Source organism: Oncorhynchus masou, chromosome 31, assembly GCF_036934945.1.
Source record: "Oncorhynchus masou masou isolate Uvic2021 chromosome 31, UVic_Omas_1.1, whole genome shotgun sequence".
NCBI classification, from domain to species: domain Eukaryota; kingdom Metazoa; phylum Chordata; class Actinopteri; order Salmoniformes; family Salmonidae; genus Oncorhynchus; species Oncorhynchus masou.
In genome coordinates this window covers 62,816,969-62,836,370 of record NC_088242.1, presented here as the reverse complement: position 1 = coordinate 62,836,370, position 19,402 = coordinate 62,816,969, and the positions used below count along the sequence as shown (strand labels likewise).

Genomic DNA, 19,402 nt, shown 5'->3' with positions numbered 1-19,402 from the left:
CTGCCAGTGGAGCGTCTCTTCGGGCATCGGTAGCTGTCCATGGTCCTGAAATCAAAGCATCTGCGTTTGCTTGGACACCAGCCCGATCTCCAGCTCCTTCCACCTCTGGAAACTATCATGCAATTTCTCATGGGAGCTGAGGAGGTGACACAGATTATTCCAGTCCCTGGTTCCATCCCTGTCCAGCGCAGGTTTGCACGTGTGTGAAAAAAGTTTGCAGCAAAAACAGAAGATTGCATCGTTTTGCTTGGAATAGACGAGCTATGGTCTCTCCACCCTCTCTCTGTTCGCCATGCTCCTATTGTAGTTGGCCGCCTCATCTCTTGGGAAATTCCCCTCCTTATGTTGATATGGCCAACCGGCACTAACATATCCCGTAAAGATCCATTCATATCTTATGGTCACTCACCGGGATCTTTTATATTTTTGTCTGGGATTTGGATTTAGCAGCAGCACAACTGTTATCGGGGACGTGGAGCAACGAATCTGAGTCCGGGTCCCAGATAGTAGCGTTTCCGGCTCCGCTGGCATTGTTTGGAAGTTTGGCTAGGCCTGGTGCGGCCACCTGTTCTTGTGCCCCCAGAGAGCTGTCATCATCGGTGGAAGTGGATGGCTGTACTCCTCCGGTTTACCCTCTTCGCTGCTAGAACCAGCGAACGGGGGCTCGTCAGTCTCTGCAATTGAATGGCCTGTTCTCGGAGACTTGTTGTTCTCCACACCGGTTGATGGCCCTTACTGCATGCTGAGACATTTCCTCCGCGAATCTCTTTGGCTTAGAGATTATGCCTCTTTTCTCATTTGTTTTTTATATTCGCTTCCTGATAGTTTATGTCTCTTAGACATGGTAGCAAATTTGGTTGCAAATCAATTCAATTTCAATTTAAAAAAATTAACTGTAAACATTACACTTCCAAAAGTTCCAAAAGAATTAAGACATTTCAAATGTCATATTATGAAAATATACAGTGTTGTAATGATGTGCAAATAGTTAAAGGACAAAATGCATAATAAATAAACATAAACACAAGTTTAATTTACAATGGTGTTTGTTCTTCACTGGTTGCCTTTTTCTTGAGGAAACAGGTCACAAATCTTGCTGCTGTGATTACACACCGTGGTATTTCACCCAATAGATAAGGGAGTTTATCAAAATTGGATTTGTTTTCTAATTCTTTCTGGGACTGTGTAATCTGAGGGAAATATGTGTCTCTAATATAAAAATGGTAGGAGGTTAGGAAGTACAGCTCAGTTTCCATCTCATTTTGTGGGAAGTGTGCACAAGGCCTTTTCTTCTCTTGAAAGCCAGGTCTGCCTTCGGAGGCCTTTCCCAATAGCAAGGCTATGCTCACTGAGTCTCTACATAGTCAAAGATTTCCTCTCCCACTGTGTACTCTCTGTTTAGGGCCAAATAGTATTCTAGTTTGGTCTTTTTTCTGTAAATTCTTTCCAATGTGTCAAGTAATTATCTTTTTGTTTTCTCATGATTTGGTTAGGTCTAATTGTGTTGATGTCCTGAGGCTCTGTGGGGTCTGTTTGTGTTTGTGGACAGAGCCCTAGGACCAGCTTGTTTAGGGGGCTCTTCTCCAGGTTTATTTCACTGTAGGTGATGGCTTTGTTATGGAAGGTTTGGGAATTGCTTCCTTTTAGGTGGTTGTAGAAATTAACAGCTCTTTTCTGGATTTTGATCATTAGCTTGTGTCGGCCTAATTCGGTATTATTTTGTGTTTTACGTTGTACGCAGAGGATATTTTTGCAGAATACTGTATGCAGAGTTTCAGTTTGGTGTTTGTCCCATTTTGTGAATTCTTGGTTGGTGAGCAGACAACAGGGGCAATGGGTTCTGTAACTGATTAAAGTATTTTTAACCAGATCCTAATTGGTATGTCGAATTGTATGTTCCTTTTGATGATATAGAAGGCCCCTCTTGCCTTTTCTCTCAGATCATTCACAGCTTTGTGGAAGTTACCTGTGGCGCTGATGTTTAGGCCAAAGTATGTATAGTTTTTTGTGTGCTCTAGGGCAAGTGTCTAGATGAAATTTGTATTCATGGTCCTGGGAACTGGACCTTTTTTGGAACACCATTATTTATGTCTTACTGAGATTTAGTGTCAGGACTCAGGTCTGACAGAATCTGTGCAGAAGATGTAGGTGCTGTTGTAGGCCCTCCTTGATTGGGGACAGAAGCACCATATCATCAGCAAACAGACATTTGATTTCAGATTCTAGTAGGGTGAGGCCGGGTGCTGCAGTCTGTTCTAGTGCCCTCGCCAATTAGTTGATAGGGTGGGGCTTAAGCTGCATCCCTTTCTCACCCCCCGGCCCTGTGGAAAGAAATGTATGTGTTTTTTGCCCATTTTAACAGCACACTTGTTGTTTGTGTACATGGATTTTATAATGTTGTTTGTTTTTCTCTCAACACCACTTTCCATCAATTTGTATAGCAGGCCCTTGTGCCAAATTGAGTCAAAAGCTTTTTTGAAATCAACAAAGCATGAGAAGACTTTGCCTTTGTTTTGGTTTGTTTGTTTGTCATTTAAAGTGTGCAGGGTGAATACATGGTCTGTTGTACTGTAATTTGGTAAAAAGCCAATTTGACATTTGCTCAGTACATTGTTTTCGCTGAGGAAATGTACGAGTCTGCGGTTAATGATAATGCAGAGGACGCATATCCCACAGTAGTTATTGGGGTCAAATTTGTTTCCACTTTTGTGGTTTGGGGTGATCAGTCCTTGGTTCCAAATATTGAGGAAGATGCCAGAACTGAGGATGATGTTAAAGAGTTTGAGTATAGCCAATTTGGAATTTGTGGTCTGTATATTTTATCATTTCATTCTCTATAGATTACTTTTAGCTGAAATAATTTTCACTGGTAGCTAGCTAACGTTAACAGGCTAGGTTAGGCTACCTCCTTAATAACTAATCGTCTCCCTCACACAAACAATTAAAAACAATACAATAGTTTAATTGGCAGATTCATTTTGATCAATGTTTCACAATTGGATAATCCCAAAAACACACACACATATCACCATCGCTACCAAGGATAGTAGGAGTGAACTTCGGAGAAGCAGGAATGGGAAGGGGGTGGGAACTGCATCAATTGCAATGAGCTGCCGGCAATGTAGTAGCCGATTAGGGGTGCTGGAGGAACCAATTGCCAAAATGACTCACAAAATTCAAGTGTGAATGTTGCCTAATGGGAGGACCGGCCTTTCCACTAGTAATTACCAGTTATAGGGCCAATCAAATTGAGTATAATTCATTGGCTGATCCCTCCTGATATCCCGAATGGTATGATGTGATCCTTCCTTCAGCGATAGGAGTCCCACCCAGTTGACTACTTTAAAATAGTGGATGCCCTCAATGACAATGTCCATGCCAAAACAGGTTTTTATCCATCTAGAGTAAGGACTACTGTCACCAGGAAATGTCCCCCCATCGCAGGATCTTTCTGAACCTGTGTTGGGACCTGATTGGAACAGAAAAGCAGGCTGATTTAGTTGAATTAAAATGTTATGGATAGTTTGTATGAATTCTTTTTTCTATATATATTATTATAATTTAACAATTTTACCCCGCATTTCTTCCCTTTGGCATCTTTATTAACAACCTGTACAGTAGATGGCGGAATGCACCTATAATTGTTGCAAACGCCATTATACCAAAGACGAAGAAGAACACGTTGACTTTGTGTCACGTGTTTCCGCCCAGGCTCGCTTGGACAGGGAGATTGTCGATACTGCAGTTGTTGTGGTGCAGTAATGTCAAAGATTTGTATAACTAAACATTCTGTTGTAATGTTATCCCTTTGGTGACTACTGCGGATGGCTGTGTGTGCCAGGCTCTGCGGAGTGGGTCAGTCTCGGAGGTGCAGGCAGCGTCAGCGGCATAATCAACAGGATCAGGGAAGCGACTCCGATATGGACGAGGAGGAAGGGGAGCGGATTGTGGGTGAGACACAATCCGTCACCGGCGGCCCGGAAAACTCTGCTGCGGCAGGGCCGAGTGTGGCCCATGAAGCCGCTGCTGACAGTGCAAGCACCGTACCACCGAACCCGCAGTCCCTGTTGGATCTGCCCCCAGAGATTTTAGTGGAAGTATTCTCATCTCTCCCAGGCACGGAGTTACCAAACCTGGCCCTCGTCTGCAAGAAATTCAGGCAAATTCTCAACACGGAAACCATCTGGAGAAGGCGATGCACGGAGGGTAAATAATAGTGATCGCTCATTGTCATTTCACATAGAATAATCATTAATTCGCTGCTATTATGTCCTATGCGAAATGTGACGTTTTATCATACGGGAATTAATTTACAGTATTTGGTCCACAGGTTAGTCTATAGCATGGTTTCCCATCCTTGTTTCCCCATGGCCCTTTTTCACATTTGATGTATTTTTTATTTATTGAGATTGCCTATATTAAATACACCACCAACTTGATTTTGTTTTAATTTGAAGGACCAAGGATTTAAAAAGAAATGTAAGCTCATTTTCTGCAATTCTGAAAAAGCTGACATTTGGAATTATGTTCAAATGTTCAAACTGTGGGTAATAGCTATTTGACTTTTAATTTTAGGACCCCTTTAGGTGTGTGTGTGTGTGTGTGTGTGTATACAGTGGGGCAAAAAAGTATTTAGTCAGCCACCAATTGTGCAAGTTCTCCCACTTAAAAAGATGAGGCCTGTAATTTTCATCATAGGTACAATTCAACTATGACAGACAAAATGAGAAAAAAAAAAATCCAGAAAATCACATTGTAGGATTTTTAATGAATTTATTTGCAAATTATGGTGGAATATAAGTATTTGGTCAATAACAAAAGTTTATCTCAATACTTTGTTATATACTCTTTGTTGGCAATGACAGAGGTCAAACGTTTTCTGTAAGTCTTCACAGGGTTTTCACACTTGCTGGTATTTTGGACCATTCCTCCGTGCAGATCTCCTCTAAAGCAGTGATGTTTTGGGGCTGTTGCTGGGCAACACGGACTCTCAACTCCCTCCAAATATTTTCTATGGGGTTGAGATCTGGAGACTGGCAAGGCCACTCCAGGACCTTGAAATGCTTCTTACGAAGCCACTCATTTGTTGCCCGGGCGGTGTGCTTGGGATCATTGTCATGCTGAAACACCCAGCCACGTTTCATCTTCAATGCCCTTGCTGATGGAAGTAGGTTTTCACTCAAAATCTCATGATACGTGGCCCCATTCATTCTTTCCTTTACACGGATCAGTCGTCCTGGTCCCTTTTTACCAAAAAGTTCTATTTTGGTTTCATCTGACCATATGACATTCTCCCAATCTTCTTCTGGATCATCCAAATGCTCTCTAGCAAACTTCAGACATGTACTGGCTTAAGCAGGGGGACACGCCTGGCACTGCAGGATTTGAGTCCCTGGCGGCATAGTGTGTCACTGATGGTAGGCTTTGTTACTTTGGTCCCAGCTCTCTGCAGGTCGTTCACTAGGTCCCCCCGTGTGGTTCTGGGATTTTTGCTCACCGTTCTTGTGATAATTTTGACCCCACGGGGTGAGATCTTGCGTGGAGCCCCAGATCGAGGGAGATTATCAGTGGTCTTGTATGTCTTCCATTTCCTAATAATTGCTCCCACAGTTGATTTCTTTATACCAAGCTGCTTACCTATTGCAGATTCAGTCTTCCCAGCCTGGTGCAGGTCTACAATTTTGTTTCTGGTGTCCTTTGACAGCTCTTTGGTCTTGGTCATAGTGGAGTTTGGAGTGTGACTGTTTGAGGTTGTGGACAGGTGTCTTTTATACTGATAACAAGTTCAAACAGGTGCCATTAATACAGGTAACAAGTGGAGGACAGAGGAGTCTCTTAAAGAATAAGTTGTGAGAGCCAGAAATCTTGCTTGTTTGTAGGTGACCAAATACTTATTTTCCTCCACCATTTGCAAATAAATTCATAAAAAATCATACAATGTGATTTTCTGGATTTTGTTTCTCATTTTGTCTGTCATAGTTGAAGTGTACCTATGATGCAAATTACAGGCCTCTCTCATCTTTTTAAGTGGGAGAACTTGCACAATTGGTGGCTGACTAAATACTTTTTTGCCCCACTGTATGTAAACTTCTGACCCACTGGGAGTGTGGTGAAATAAACAAATTCTGAAATAGATAATTCTCTCTACTATTATTCTGACATTTCACATTCAAATTAAGTGGTGATCTAACTGACCTAAGACAGGGAATTTTTACTAGGATTAAATATCTGGAATTGTTAAAAACTGACTTTAAATATATTTGGCTAAGGTATATGTAAACTTCCGACTTCAACTGGAGGTATGCATGTCATCTTTGTCATCGGTTTTTCACAACGGCGTTAAACTAGACATCGGGCCGACACCGATGTTTGCATTTTTAGCTTAATATCATCTGATTCCGATATGAATTCCAATCAAGTTGTAGAAACCCCCCAAGGATGATCAATGGAAACAGGATAAACCTGAGCTCAATTTCAAGTCTCATAGCAAAGGGTCTAAATACTTATGTAAATATTTCTGTTTTTAATTTTTAATATATTTGCAAAGATTTTTAAACCTGTTTTCACTTTGTCATTATGGGTTATTGTGTGTAGATTGATGAGGAAAACAATTTAATCCATTTTAGAATAAGGCTGCATGGGCTACTTTCTGTCTATAACCTTGGAATTAAATAAGATAAAAATGAAATGGAAAGGTTTTATCAAACTGAAAACAAGTAAATCAAGTCTGAAATCTAACTGAAATTCAAATAAAAGTACATTACAACTTTTAAGAACCTTGTAGTTCACCAATGCACGTTTGCATGAGTCGTTTCTCAGTGAAAGCCATAGTTCTTGTGGGTACAAGACGCACCAGCCTGATATTGGCTCTGCCATTGGGACATCTGCCAAGTGGAGCAGTAGTGTCCACTGGCATTTTTTCATTTGAGAGCAATGTGCATTCTAGTAGCTAAGTCATCATGTAAACATGGTGAGCAAGGCAGGTATGATATGTTCACTGTAGATCCGCAGACCAGGGGTCCGAGCCTTGAGGTCTGGAATACTGCTGGTTTTCTGTTCTACCTGATGTCTTACACCCACCTGGTGTCCCAGGTCCAAATCAGTCCTTGGTTAGAGGGGAATAATGAAAATCAGCAGTGGAACTGGTTGAGGTCCAGATTTTTAATTTGCCTGGTATACAATGATTTGGATTTCTTCCTTTATTCATAGTATCCAGTCTGTTATTGGGTTAGCGTCGCTTTGGAATTTGGGATGTGCAAATTTCTCATATAAGCCTAGGCGGCCAGATCTGAATGTGCTTTTATTGTCATGCCATCATGTATCATGCTTTTATTGTCATGCCAACTCCTGTATTTTGTTGTCATGCAGGTGGAGTTTGCTAAAGCACACATAGCTTTGATGACTAGGCTACTGTCACAATCTGCCTTGGCCTTCATTGTCACATGCCTGTCTGTCGGTCTCTGTCTCTCTCCCAAAGAGTTTGGAATGAGGGAGGACCTGCGCAAGATGGAGGTGGTGGGTGTGTCCAGTCGGGAGCTCTATGCCAAACGTGAGTCTCTCTCTTTCTGAAAATATCAAACATTTATTATCAGGACCAAGAGTTTTTCCGGACCTGATCAGGAAAAACTCTGGGCCATAGACAACAATGGGCATCTTTACATTGGCTAATTGATCCAAGTCACACTAGTATCACTTGTGCATTGAAGGTCCGGGAATAATACCACATACTGTCACTTTCTGCAAATCATCGATGACTCTGTTTCATCCTCTAAATTCCAGCATCTTGACGAGCCTCAACCTCATTTGGACAGAGGCTGCTGTTAAACACTTTAGCAATAGTACCCTTTGAGGCATTTTCTTGCCTTTGACACTTTGGGGATTAACTCAGTTGTTTGCTACTGTAGGGGTAACCTCAAGATGGCTTGTGGGAAATTGCTCTTCGTGGTGGAGAGATTGTGCTTACTTTGTTTTTGTGTCATGAAGTTGATGCTATCAGGTTTGGGGCTAGGTTGGTTCTAGGTTAGGTTGGCTCTAGTTGTAGTCACCACTAGAACCAACCTGCCATACCCAGACAGACTATATGGACAGACACCAGACCGACAGATACAGAAATGACACTCAACAGACTCATGCCACAATGACTAGCTGCTATGAAAGGCTGGTTATGGGACACATCTACTCCATTATCCCAGACCCACTCAAATTTGCATACCGCCCAAACAGATCCATAAATGATGCACTCTCAATTGTACTCCATCCTCACCCACCTAATAAGAGGAATATCTATGTATTAGGACCCTGGGACTGAACACCACCCGATGACAGCCTACAGGGAGGAGTCAGTGACCTAGCAGTGTGGCTCCATGACAACAACCTCTACCTCAACATCAGTTAGACCAAGGAGCTGATCGTGGACTTAAGGAAACTGGGGGGGCACGGACATTATTTGGAAAGGCACACACCTGTCTATGTAAGGTCCCACATTTGACAGTGCATGTCAGACTAAAAATCAAGCCATGAGGTCAAAATAATTTGTCCGTAGAGCTCTAAGATTGGATTGTGTCGAGGCACAGATCTGGGGAAGGATAACCAAAAAATGTCAGCAGCACTGAAGGTCCCCAAACACATTGAGTGTGGAGAACCATCCAGAAGGACAACCATCTCTGTAGCACTCCACCAATCAGGCCTTTATGGTAGAGTGACCAGATGGAAGTCACTCCTCAGTAAAAGATACATGACAGCTCGCTTCGAGTTTGCCAAAAGGCACCTAATGGACACTCAGACCATGAGAAACAAAATTATCTGGTCTGATGAAACCAAGATTGAACTCGTTGGCCTGAATGCTAAGCATCATGTCTGGAGGAAACCGTGCACCATCCCTACAGTGAAGCATGGTGGTGTTTGCATCCTGTTGTGTGGATTTTATTCCACGGGAAAGAGACTGGGAGACTGGTCAGGATCGAGGAAAGATGAGTGGAGCAATGTACATAGAGATCCTTGATGAAAACCTGCTCTAGAGTTTTCAGGACCTCAGACTGGGGCAAAGGTTCACAATGACCCTAAGCACACAGCCAGACAACACAGGAGTAGCTTCAGGACAAGTCTCTGAATGTCCTTGAGTGGCCCAGACAGAGCCTGGACTTGAACCTGATCGAACATCTCTGGCGAGACCTGAAAATAGCTGTGCAGCGACACTCCCCATCCAACCTGACAGAGCTTGAGAGGATCTGCAGAGAAGAATGGGAGAAACTGCCCAAATACAGGTGTGGCGTCATAGCTAAGAAGACTCATGGCTGTAATCGCTGCCAAAGGTGCTTCAACAAAGTACTGAGTAAAGGGTCTGTGTGATATTTGCCAAAAGATTTTAAACCCTGTTTTTGTTGTATTATTATGGGGTATTGTATGTAGATTGATGAGGGGGGAAAATATTTTATCAATTATAGAATAAGGGTGTAACGTAAAGGGGAGCTCCCAAGTGGCCAGCAGTCTAAGGCACTGCTTCGCAGTCATAAAGGCTTCACTTCAAACCCTGGTTCGCTCCCGGGCTATTTCACAACCGGCCGTGATTGGGAGTCCCATAGTGCATTGCAGAATTGGTCCGTTGTCTGGGTTACAGGAGGGTTTGGCCGGGTTTTTTTTACTTGGGTCATCGCGCTCTAGTAACTCCTTGTGACAGGCCCGGGCGCCTGCAGGCTAACCTCTGTCATCAGGTGAACAGTGTTTTCTCCGACACATTGGTTGGCTGGCTTCCAGGTTAAGCGGGTGGGTGTTAAGAAGTGTGGTTTGCCGGGTCATGTTTCGGAGGACGCATGACTCGACCTTCACCTCCCGAGACCGTTGGAGTTGCAGCGAGGAGACAAGATCGAAATACAAAAAGATTTTAATATATTTTATAATAAGACTGTAACAAAATGTGGAAAAAAAGGGGTCTGAATATTTTCCGTATGCACTTTATCTACAGTTGAAGTCTGAAGTTTACATACACCTTAGCCAAATACATTTAAAGTCAGTTTTTCACAATTCCTGACATTTAATCCTCATAAAAATTTATGATGATTTATTTAATCTTTTATTTCTTTCATCATATTCCCAGTGGGTCAGAAGTTTACATACACTCCATTAGTATTTGGTAGCATTGCCTTTAAATGGTTTAACTTGGGTCAAATGTTTCGGGTAGCCTTCCACAAGCCTCCCACAATAAGTTGGGTGAATTTTGGCCCATTCCTCCTGACAGAGCTGGTGTGACTGAGTCGGGTTGTTAGGCCTCCTTGCTTGCACATGCTAGGATATAGGACTGAGGTCAGGGCTTTGTGATGGCCACTCCATTACCTTGACTTTGATGTCTTTAAGCCATTTTGCCACACCTTTGAATGTATGCTTGGGGTCATTGTCCATTTGGAAGACCCATTTGCGACCAAGCTTGAACTTCCTGACCGATCACTTGAGATGTTGCTTCAATATATCCACATAATTTCCTCTCCTCATGATACCATCTATTTTGTGAAGTGTACCAGTCCCTCCTGCAGCAAAGCACCCCCACAGCATGATACTTCCACACCCTTTTTCCTCCACAACGATGGTCATTATGGCCAAACAGTTCTATTTTTGTTTCATCAGACCAGAGGACATTTCTCAGAAAAGTACGATCTTTGCCCCCATGTGCAGTTGCAAACCATAGTTTGGCTTTTTTATGGCGGTTTTGGAGCAGTGGCTTCTTCCTTGCTGAGCGTCCATTCAGGTTTTGTCGATTTATAAGACTCGTTTTTACTGTGGATATTAATACTTTTGTACCTGTTTCCTCCAGCATCTTCACAAGGTCCTTTGTTGCTGTTCTGGGATTGATTTGTTCATATCTAGGAAAGAGAACACGTCTCCTTCCTGAGCGGTATGACGGCTTCGTGGTCCCATGGAGTTTATACTTGCGTACTATTGTTTGTACAGCTGAATGTGGTACTTTCAGACATTTGGAAATATCTCCAATGGATGATCCAGACTTGTGGAGGTCTTGGCTGATTTCTTTTGATTTTCCCATGTTGTTAAGCAAAGAGGCGCTGAGTTTGAAGGTAGGCATTGAAATACATTCACAGGTACACCTCCAATTGACTCAAATTATGTCAATTAGCCTATCAGAAGCTTCTAAAGCCATGACATCATTTTCTGAAATTTCAAAGCTGTTTAAAGGCACAGTCAACTTAGTGTATCTAAACTTCTGACCCACTGGAATTGTGATACAGTGAAGTAATCTGTCTGTAATCAATTGTTGGAAAAATGACTTGTCATGCACAAAGTAGATGTCCTAACCGACTTGCCAAAACTATGGTTTCTTAACAAGAAATTTGTGGAGTGGTTGAAAAATGAGTTCCAATGACACCAACCTTAAACTTCCGACTTCAACTGTACCTCTATCACTCCAGTATCCCTGCAAAAATTGATTTGTTATTTTTGGTCGATCTACAGAAGATACTCTGTCACAGTGGAAGAAAAATTCAAACATTTTATAAAATATTAGGAAAAATGAAACTATATTGATTTGATAAGTATTCACCCCCTGAGATGATACATGTTAGAAACACCTTTGGCATCGATTACATCTGAGTCTTTGGGTAACTCATTAAGATCTTAGCACACATCGATTGTACAATATTTGCACATTCTTTTAAAAATTCTTCAAGCTCTGTCAAGTTTGTTGTTGATCTTTGCTAGAAAGCTATTTTCAAGTCTTGCCATAGATTTTCAAGATGATTTAGGTCCAAACTGTAACTAGGCCACTCAGGAACATTCAATGTCATCTTGGTAAGTAACTCCAGTGTAGATTTAGCATTGTGTTTTAGCTTATTGTACTGTTGAAATGTGAATTTGTCACCCAGTGTCTGTTGGAATACAGACTTAACCAGGTTTTCCTCTAGGATTTTGCCTGTGCTTAGCTGTATTCCATTTTTCTTTTTATCCTAAACTCTGTAGTCCTTGTCGATGACAAGCATGCCACCACCATGCTTGAAAATATGAAGAGTGGTACATGATGATGTGTTATGTTGATATTTGATTGGATTTGACTTCCTCCTTTTACAATGTCAATTAGAGAGCAACTACAATGTTGTGGAGCCATCTGCAATTTTTTCGAATCACAACCATTCAAATCTGTAACGGTTTTAAAATCATGATTGGCCATATAGGGAAATCCCTGAGCTGTTTCCTTCCTCGCAGGCAACTGAGTTATGAAAGCACCTGCATCTTTGTAGTGATTGGGATACACCATTCAATGCCTAATTAATAACTTCACCATGCTCAAAGGTAGTGGTGAGCGATTAACCAAATTTTCGATTATTAAACAACTAATTTTCTCTAGAGACAAAATCATTCATAAGAGAAATTGGAGGAATCAGGTCAAGAACTGTGGGACGCTGAGTTATAGGTTTCATTAAACTAATATTCAACCTAGTTCAGTGCAGAAATGTGGTAATTAACTACAATGACTATCATCCATTGCACCATTTTAAAACATTTTTTTATTTTATGGCTGACGGATCAGAGGTGAAGCGAGAGTTTTTTTTTTACCTAAACTTGCCGCTTGCCTTCCTGCCTTTCGAACAACTGCCCCCCATTGTTAGGGCATAGACATGAGCTTCTCCTCATTGTATACAGATCTCTGGATGGATACACTTTTACGCCCGCAACGTTAGGTTAGATACACACAGACCGCGTTGAGGGAGTAATGTACACAACACAATGACGAGAGGGACCGTGAAAGTATACCTTCGCTACTCTAGAAGAAATAGTACAATTATTTTGTCAGACAGCTTTGCGTCATACTTAGGCAGGCTAGCTACACTGAACAAAAATATAAATGCAACATGTAAAGGTTTCATGAGATTAAATAAAAGATCCCACATATTCCATACGCATAAATATTATTTATCTCAAATTTTGTGCACAAATTTGTTTACGTCCCTGTTGGTGAGCATTTTCCCCATTGCCAAGGTAATCCATCCACCTGCCAGTTGTGGCATATCAAGAATCTGATTAAACACATGATCATTACACAGGTGCAGCTTGTGCTGAGGACAATAAAAGTTGGTTGGTCCCCCTTTGCTGCTTCACTCTTCTGGTAAGGCTTTCCATTAGATGTTGGAACATTGCTGCGAGGACTTGCTTCCATTCAGCCACGAGCATTCGTGAGGTGGGGCACCGATGTTGGGCGATTAGGCTTGGCTAGCAGTCAGCGTTCTAATTCATCCCATAGGTGTTCGATGGGGCAGAGTTCAGGGCTCTGTGCAGGCCAGTCAAGTTCTTCCACACCGATCTCGACAAACCATTTCTGTAATGAGCCCGGTTGGCATTGTCATACTGAAACAGGAAACGGCTGTCCCCAAACTGTTGCCACAAAGTTGGAAGCACAGGATTGTCTAGAATGTCATTGTATGCTGTAGCGTTCATTTCCTTTAACTGGAAGGAGCCTGAACCATGAAAAACAGCCCCAGACCTTTATTTCTCCTCCAACAAACTTTACAGTTGGCACTGTGCATTGGGGCAGGTAGCGCTCTCCTGGCATCCGTCAAACCCAGATTTGTCTGTCGGAGTCCCAGATGATGAAGCGTGATTCATCCCTCCAGAGAACGCGTTTCCATTGCTCCAGAGTCCATGGCGGTGAGCTTTACACCACTCCAGCCGACACTTGGCATTGCGCAAGGTGATCTTAGGCTTGTGTGCGGCTGCTCGGCCATGGAAAACCATTTCATATAGTTCCCGACGAACAGTTCTTGTGCTGACGTTGCTTCCAGAAGCAGTTTGGAACTCGGTAGTGAGTGTTGCAACTGAGGACAGACAATTTTTACACGCTACGTGCTTCAGCACTCAGTGGTCCTGTTCTGTGAGCTTGTGTGGCCTACCACTTCTCAGCTGAGCCATTGTGCCTCCTAGATGTTTCCACTTCACAATAATAACACCTACAGTTGACTGGGGCAGCTCTAGCAGGGCAGAATGTGATGAACTGACTAGTTGGAAAGGTGGCATCCTATGACAATGCCATGTTGAAAGTCACAGCTCTTTAGGAAGGCCATTCTACTGCCAATATTTGACTATGGAAATTGCAAGACTGTGTGCTTGATTTTAGACACCTGCTAGCAACGGTGTGGCTGAAATAGTAGAATCCACTAATTTGAAGGGTTGTCCACATGTACCATATATAGACACAGAAAAAGTATCTGTGACCAACAGATGCGTATCTGTATGCCCAGTCAGATGAAATCCATAGATTAGGGTCTAATGGGGTCTGTCAATTGACTGATTTCTTTATGAATTGTAACTCAATAAAATCTTTGACATTGTTGCATTTAAATATTTGTTCAATAAAAATAGGATAACTAAAGACATTACAGTATGGGGAACACAATGTTAGATGGCCTGACTGCTACTGCCTGAGCAGAGATGATTACTTTATGGAATGAAAACAAATTAAGTAATAAAATAGAAACAAAGTAATATACACAACTGAAATATTTTTCATTTCATAGTAATTTCCTGTTTTTCTGATGTCTACTAGAGGTCGACTGATTAATCGAAATGGCAGATTAATTGGGGCCGATTTTCATAACAATCGGGAATCGGTATTTTTGGACGACGATTTTGCCGATTTTAGTTTATTTAGCGTGTCCTGCGTTGCATATAATTGATGCGGTGCGCATTCGCGAAAAAGGACTGTCGTTGCTCCAACGTGTACGTAACCATAAACATCAATGCCTTTCTTAAAATCAATACACAGAAGTATATATTTTTAAACCTGCATATTTAGCTAAAAGAAATCCAGGTTAGCAGGCAATATTAACCAGGTGAAATTGTGTCACTTCTCTTGCGTTCATTGCATGTAGAGTCAGGGTATATGCAACAGTTTGGGCCGCCTGGCTCTTTGCGAACTAATTTGCCTGAATTTTACTTTGAAGGTTGTGCAATATAACAGTCATTTTTTGTCTCATGGATGCCACCCGATAGATAAAATACGGAACGGTTCTGTATTTCACTGAAAGAATAAATGCTTTGTTTTCGAGATGATAGTTTCCGGCATTCGACCATACTAATGACCTAAGGCTCGTATTTCTGTGTTACGTTATAATTAAGGCTATGATATTGATTGAGCAGTCTGACTGAGCGATGGTAGGCACCAGCAGGCTCGTAAGCATTCATTCAAACAGCACTTTAGTGCGTTTTGCCAGCAGTTCTTCGCTGTGCTTCAAGCATTGCGAATGTTTATGACTTCAAGCCTATCAACTCCCGAGATTAGGCTGGTGTAACGATGTGGAATGGCTAGCTAGTTAGCGGGGTGCGCGCTAATAGCGTTTCAAACGTCACTCACTCTGAGACTTGGAGTAGTTGTTCCCCTTGCTCTGCATGGGTAACGCAGTTTCGAGGGTGGCTGTTGTCGTTGTGTTCCTGGTTCGAGCCCAGGTAGGAGTGAGGAGAAGGACGGAAGCTATACTGTTACACTGGCAATACTAAAGTGCCTATAAGAACATCCAATAGTCAAAGGTATATGAAATACAAATCGTATAGAGAGATAGAAATAGTCCTGTAATTCCTATAATAATTACAACCTAACTTCTTACCTGGGAATATTGAAAACTCATGTTAAAAGGAACCACCAGCTTTCATATGTTCTCATGTGCTGAGCAAGGAACTTAAACGTTAGCTTTTTTACATGGCACATATTGCACTTTTACTTTCTTCTCCAACACTTTGTTTTTGCATTATTTAAACCAAATTGAACATGTTTCATTATTTATTTGAGGCTAAATAGATTTTATTGATGTGTTAAAATGTGTTCATTCAGTATTGTTGTAATTGTCATTATTACAAATAAATAAATAAAAATCGGCTGATTAATCGTTATCGGCTTTTTTTGGTCCTCCAATTAATCGGTATCGACGTTGAAAAATCATAATCGGTCGACCTCTGTCTACCCAATGTGGACCTGACATAGGCAATGGAATAGTTTCAATGTTTTGGTAATTACATTTCACTAATGTGGGCATTGTAGCGTTTTTTTTTCGTAATACAATTAATGTAGACAAAATTCTAATCGAAACCAAAACTGTGATTATTTTAAAATAATCGAACCGACCTCCAAAAAAAAGCACTACAAACGGATATTCAGTGTCTGTTTATTTACACATCTACCGATCGAGGCCCTTTGCGAGGCATTAAAAAACTTCCCTGGTCTTTGTGGTTGAATCTGTGCTTAAAATTAACCACTGGATTGAGGGACCTTACAATTATCTGTACGTGTGGGGTACAGAGATGGGGTAGTCCTAAAACAATCATGTTAACCACTATGATTGAACACAGAATGAGTCCATGCAAATTTATTATGTACATTTTTACTCCTGAACTTATTTAGGCTTGCCATAACTCGACATGCCAGCTTTTCATTTTTTATTAATTTTGAAAGTCTTCTACAAACAAAATTCCACTTTGACATTATTGGGTATTGTGTGTAGGCCAGTGACACAAAATCTCAATTGAATCAATTTCAAATTCAGGCTGTAACACAACAAAATTTAGAAAAAGTAAAGGGGTGTGAATACTTTCTGAAGGCACTTTAGCTTACTTTCTCGTATTTTTATTTCTTGTGTGTTTTTGTTCTACCTTATGTTTTTTTGTTGTACTACATTGATATTGATTGCTGGGTTTAGAGTTTGCAAGAAAGGCATTTCACTGTACTTGTGAATGTGACATTTTAAAACTTAACTTGATTAGTCTGCCCACTGTTGTGGTGTACCTGTCCAGGTGTTAACCCTCGGGTGAAGTCTGGCCGCTTTATGAAGCTCCTACCGGACTACGAGCACATGGACTACAGGGACGTGTACAGGCACTGTATGTACTGCCGCACATGCCTGACCTGACTGGCTCAACACGCGTGTGGCTTTTAACATGCTAGTGTGTGACTGACTCATGTGTTGTAGCCAGTTGCGACAAATACCATGTGCTCACCGACTGTGTGACGTGGTTTTGAAGGGGTGAATCTGCACTTTGCTCCTTACCTTAACTCGGACGTCTGACTACTAGGAATGGTACTGGAAAATGAATGTGCGCATTTAGCATGCTAGTCAGCATGGTTAGTGCTTACAGTGACCGCTCCCTGTTTACTCTGACATTATACACTCTTAAGTTTTTTTCATGCACTTGGATATAACTTCACATGTGCGTGCGTAGAGTACAATAACGATATGCCCCCTCCATATCTGCTGTCCTTGAAGTGAGGCCAGACCTCCACCACGGTGATATGCTCTGTTGCGTTGTCATCAGTTTCTCAGTCCAAACTCTTATGTATTGCTGGTGTCCTGCGATTTGAACGGTTCACCACTGTTTTGGTGTATTAATCCTTTGTTGCACTGTTGTGTTGCAGTGCTGCACCCATACAGACACATCCTGGGTCTTTGGCAGCCTGACATAGGCCCGTACGGAGGGCTGCTCAACGTGGTGGTACGCAATTAGTGTGTTTACACACACACACCCCTACACAGTTGTGTCCCCTCTTTATCACATTTAAACATTTTCAGTCTTTAAATTGTTCGGCACACATGGTTGTAGAGGGGGACAAAAATGTGTCTATTTTCCCATCAAAACATGTTGTGTCAGGGGATGACTTTTCTCTCTCTCTTTACTCCGCTACCACCACCCATCCCTCTCCAGGTTGACGGGCTGTTCATCATCGGCTGGATGTACCTGCCCCCCCACGACCCTCGGGTCGAGGATCCCATGAGGAGGCGGCCACTCTTCCGCATCCACATGTGGGAGAGCAACAAGGTGGCGGTAGAGTGCATGTACGGACACAAGGGCCCTCACAAGGGGGACATCCAAGTGAGTCCATTTTTTTTTCTGTTGTGTTCTGAATGGACAGTAAAGCTAATGTTTGATTTATTTATTTTTCTGCCACCTGCAGTTCTTTTTAATGAGAATAATGATTGGCTGATCACTCCTCTTGACCTGGATGGCATTCTGTGATCCCTCCTTAAAGCTGCAATATGTAACTTTTTGGGCGACCTGACCAAATTCACATAGAAATGTGAGTTATAAATCTAAAAGTCCTGTTTTTCAGTTTAGTTTTTGCATCTTACTTTTGTTTTTGAACACCAGCTTCAAACAGCTGAAAATACAATATTTTTGGTTGTATAATATTTTTTCTTCTGCGGTTTAGATTGGTACAATGATTCTCTACACTATACTTGTTTGATTTGTCACAAACTGAAAGTAAGCTAACTATTAGAATTTTAGCAACCAGGAAATGGCAGAGCGATTTCTGTGTAGTGCATCTTTAAACTGTTTAAATAGGTCAAATTGTCGATTTGCCCAAATTGACACCCCCCAAATGAATTATTTATAATGAGGGCCATAAACAATACCTAGTAATACTTGGTGCCAAAAAGATTAAAATATCACCTTTCTGGTAAAAATAAATATACCTGAGGTGTGAAGTAAACCCACTGGCTACAGGTTATCTACAAGTCTCTGCTAGGTAAAGCCCCGCCTTATCTCATCTCACTGGTCACCATAGCAGCACCCACTCATAGCACGCGCTCCAGCAGGTATATCTCACTGGTCACCCCCAAAGCCAATTCCTTCTTTGGTCGTCTTTCTTTCCAGTTCTCTGCTGCCCATGACTGGAACGAATTGCAAAAATCTCTGAAGCTGGAGACTCTCATCTCCCTCACTAGATTTAACCTCTAGCGTCGAGCAATCCCGTATCCGGGAGCGTAATCATAGCCTCAAGCTCATTAGCATAACGCAACGTTAACTATTCATGAAAATCGCAATCGTTTTGTTCATCACGTTTGGTAAAAAGAAACCCCGAAAATTCAGTCATTACAACGCCGAACTTTTTTCCAAATGAACTCCATAATATCGACAGAAACATGGCAAACGTTGTTTAGAATCAATCCTCAAGGTGTTTTTCACATCTATTCGATGATAAATCATTCGTGGCAGTTGCCTTTCTCCTCTGAACCAAATGGAAAAGTGGACGCAGCTGGAGATTGCGCAATAATTTCGACGGAGGACACCAAGCGGACACCTGGTAAATGTAGTCTCTTATGGTCAGTCTTCCAATGGTATGCCTACAAATACGTCACAATGCTGCAGACACCTTGGGGAAACGAAAAAGTGTAGGCTCCTTCCTGGCGCATTCACATCCATATAAGGAGACATTGGAACACAGCGCATTCAAAATCTGGGGCATTTCCTGTATGAAATTTCATCTTGGTTTCGCCTGGAGCATTAGTTCTGTGGCACTCACAGACAATATCTTTGCAGTTCTGGAAACGTCAGAGTGTTTTGTTTCCAAAGCTGTCAATTATATGCATAGTCGAGCATCTTTTCGTGACAAAATATCTTGTTTAAAACGGGAACGTTTTTT

The 19,402-nt window shown here is 41.8% G+C and overlaps 1 protein-coding gene across 2 annotated transcripts in view; it reads left to right on the top strand.

Annotated features, from left to right (window-relative positions):
• Positions 1 to 3,685: 3,685 nt before the first annotated feature.
• LOC135524250 (F-box only protein 31-like) overlaps positions 3,686 to 19,402 on the top strand; it is a 32,101-nt gene continuing 16,384 nt past the window's right edge. The window contains exons 1-5 of one of the 2 annotated variants that reach the window (XM_064951623.1): positions 3,686 to 4,206; positions 7,478 to 7,549; positions 16,777 to 16,863; positions 17,396 to 17,472; positions 17,683 to 17,850. In XM_064951623.1, coding sequence (XP_064807695.1) covers positions 3,825 to 4,206; positions 7,478 to 7,549; positions 16,777 to 16,863; positions 17,396 to 17,472; positions 17,683 to 17,850 — 786 coding nt within the window. In that variant the 5' untranslated portion in view covers positions 3,686 to 3,824. The remainder of the gene's footprint in view (positions 4,207 to 7,477; positions 7,550 to 16,776; positions 16,864 to 17,395; positions 17,473 to 17,682; positions 17,851 to 19,402) is intronic. The other variant, XM_064951624.1, reaches the window with a different exon arrangement.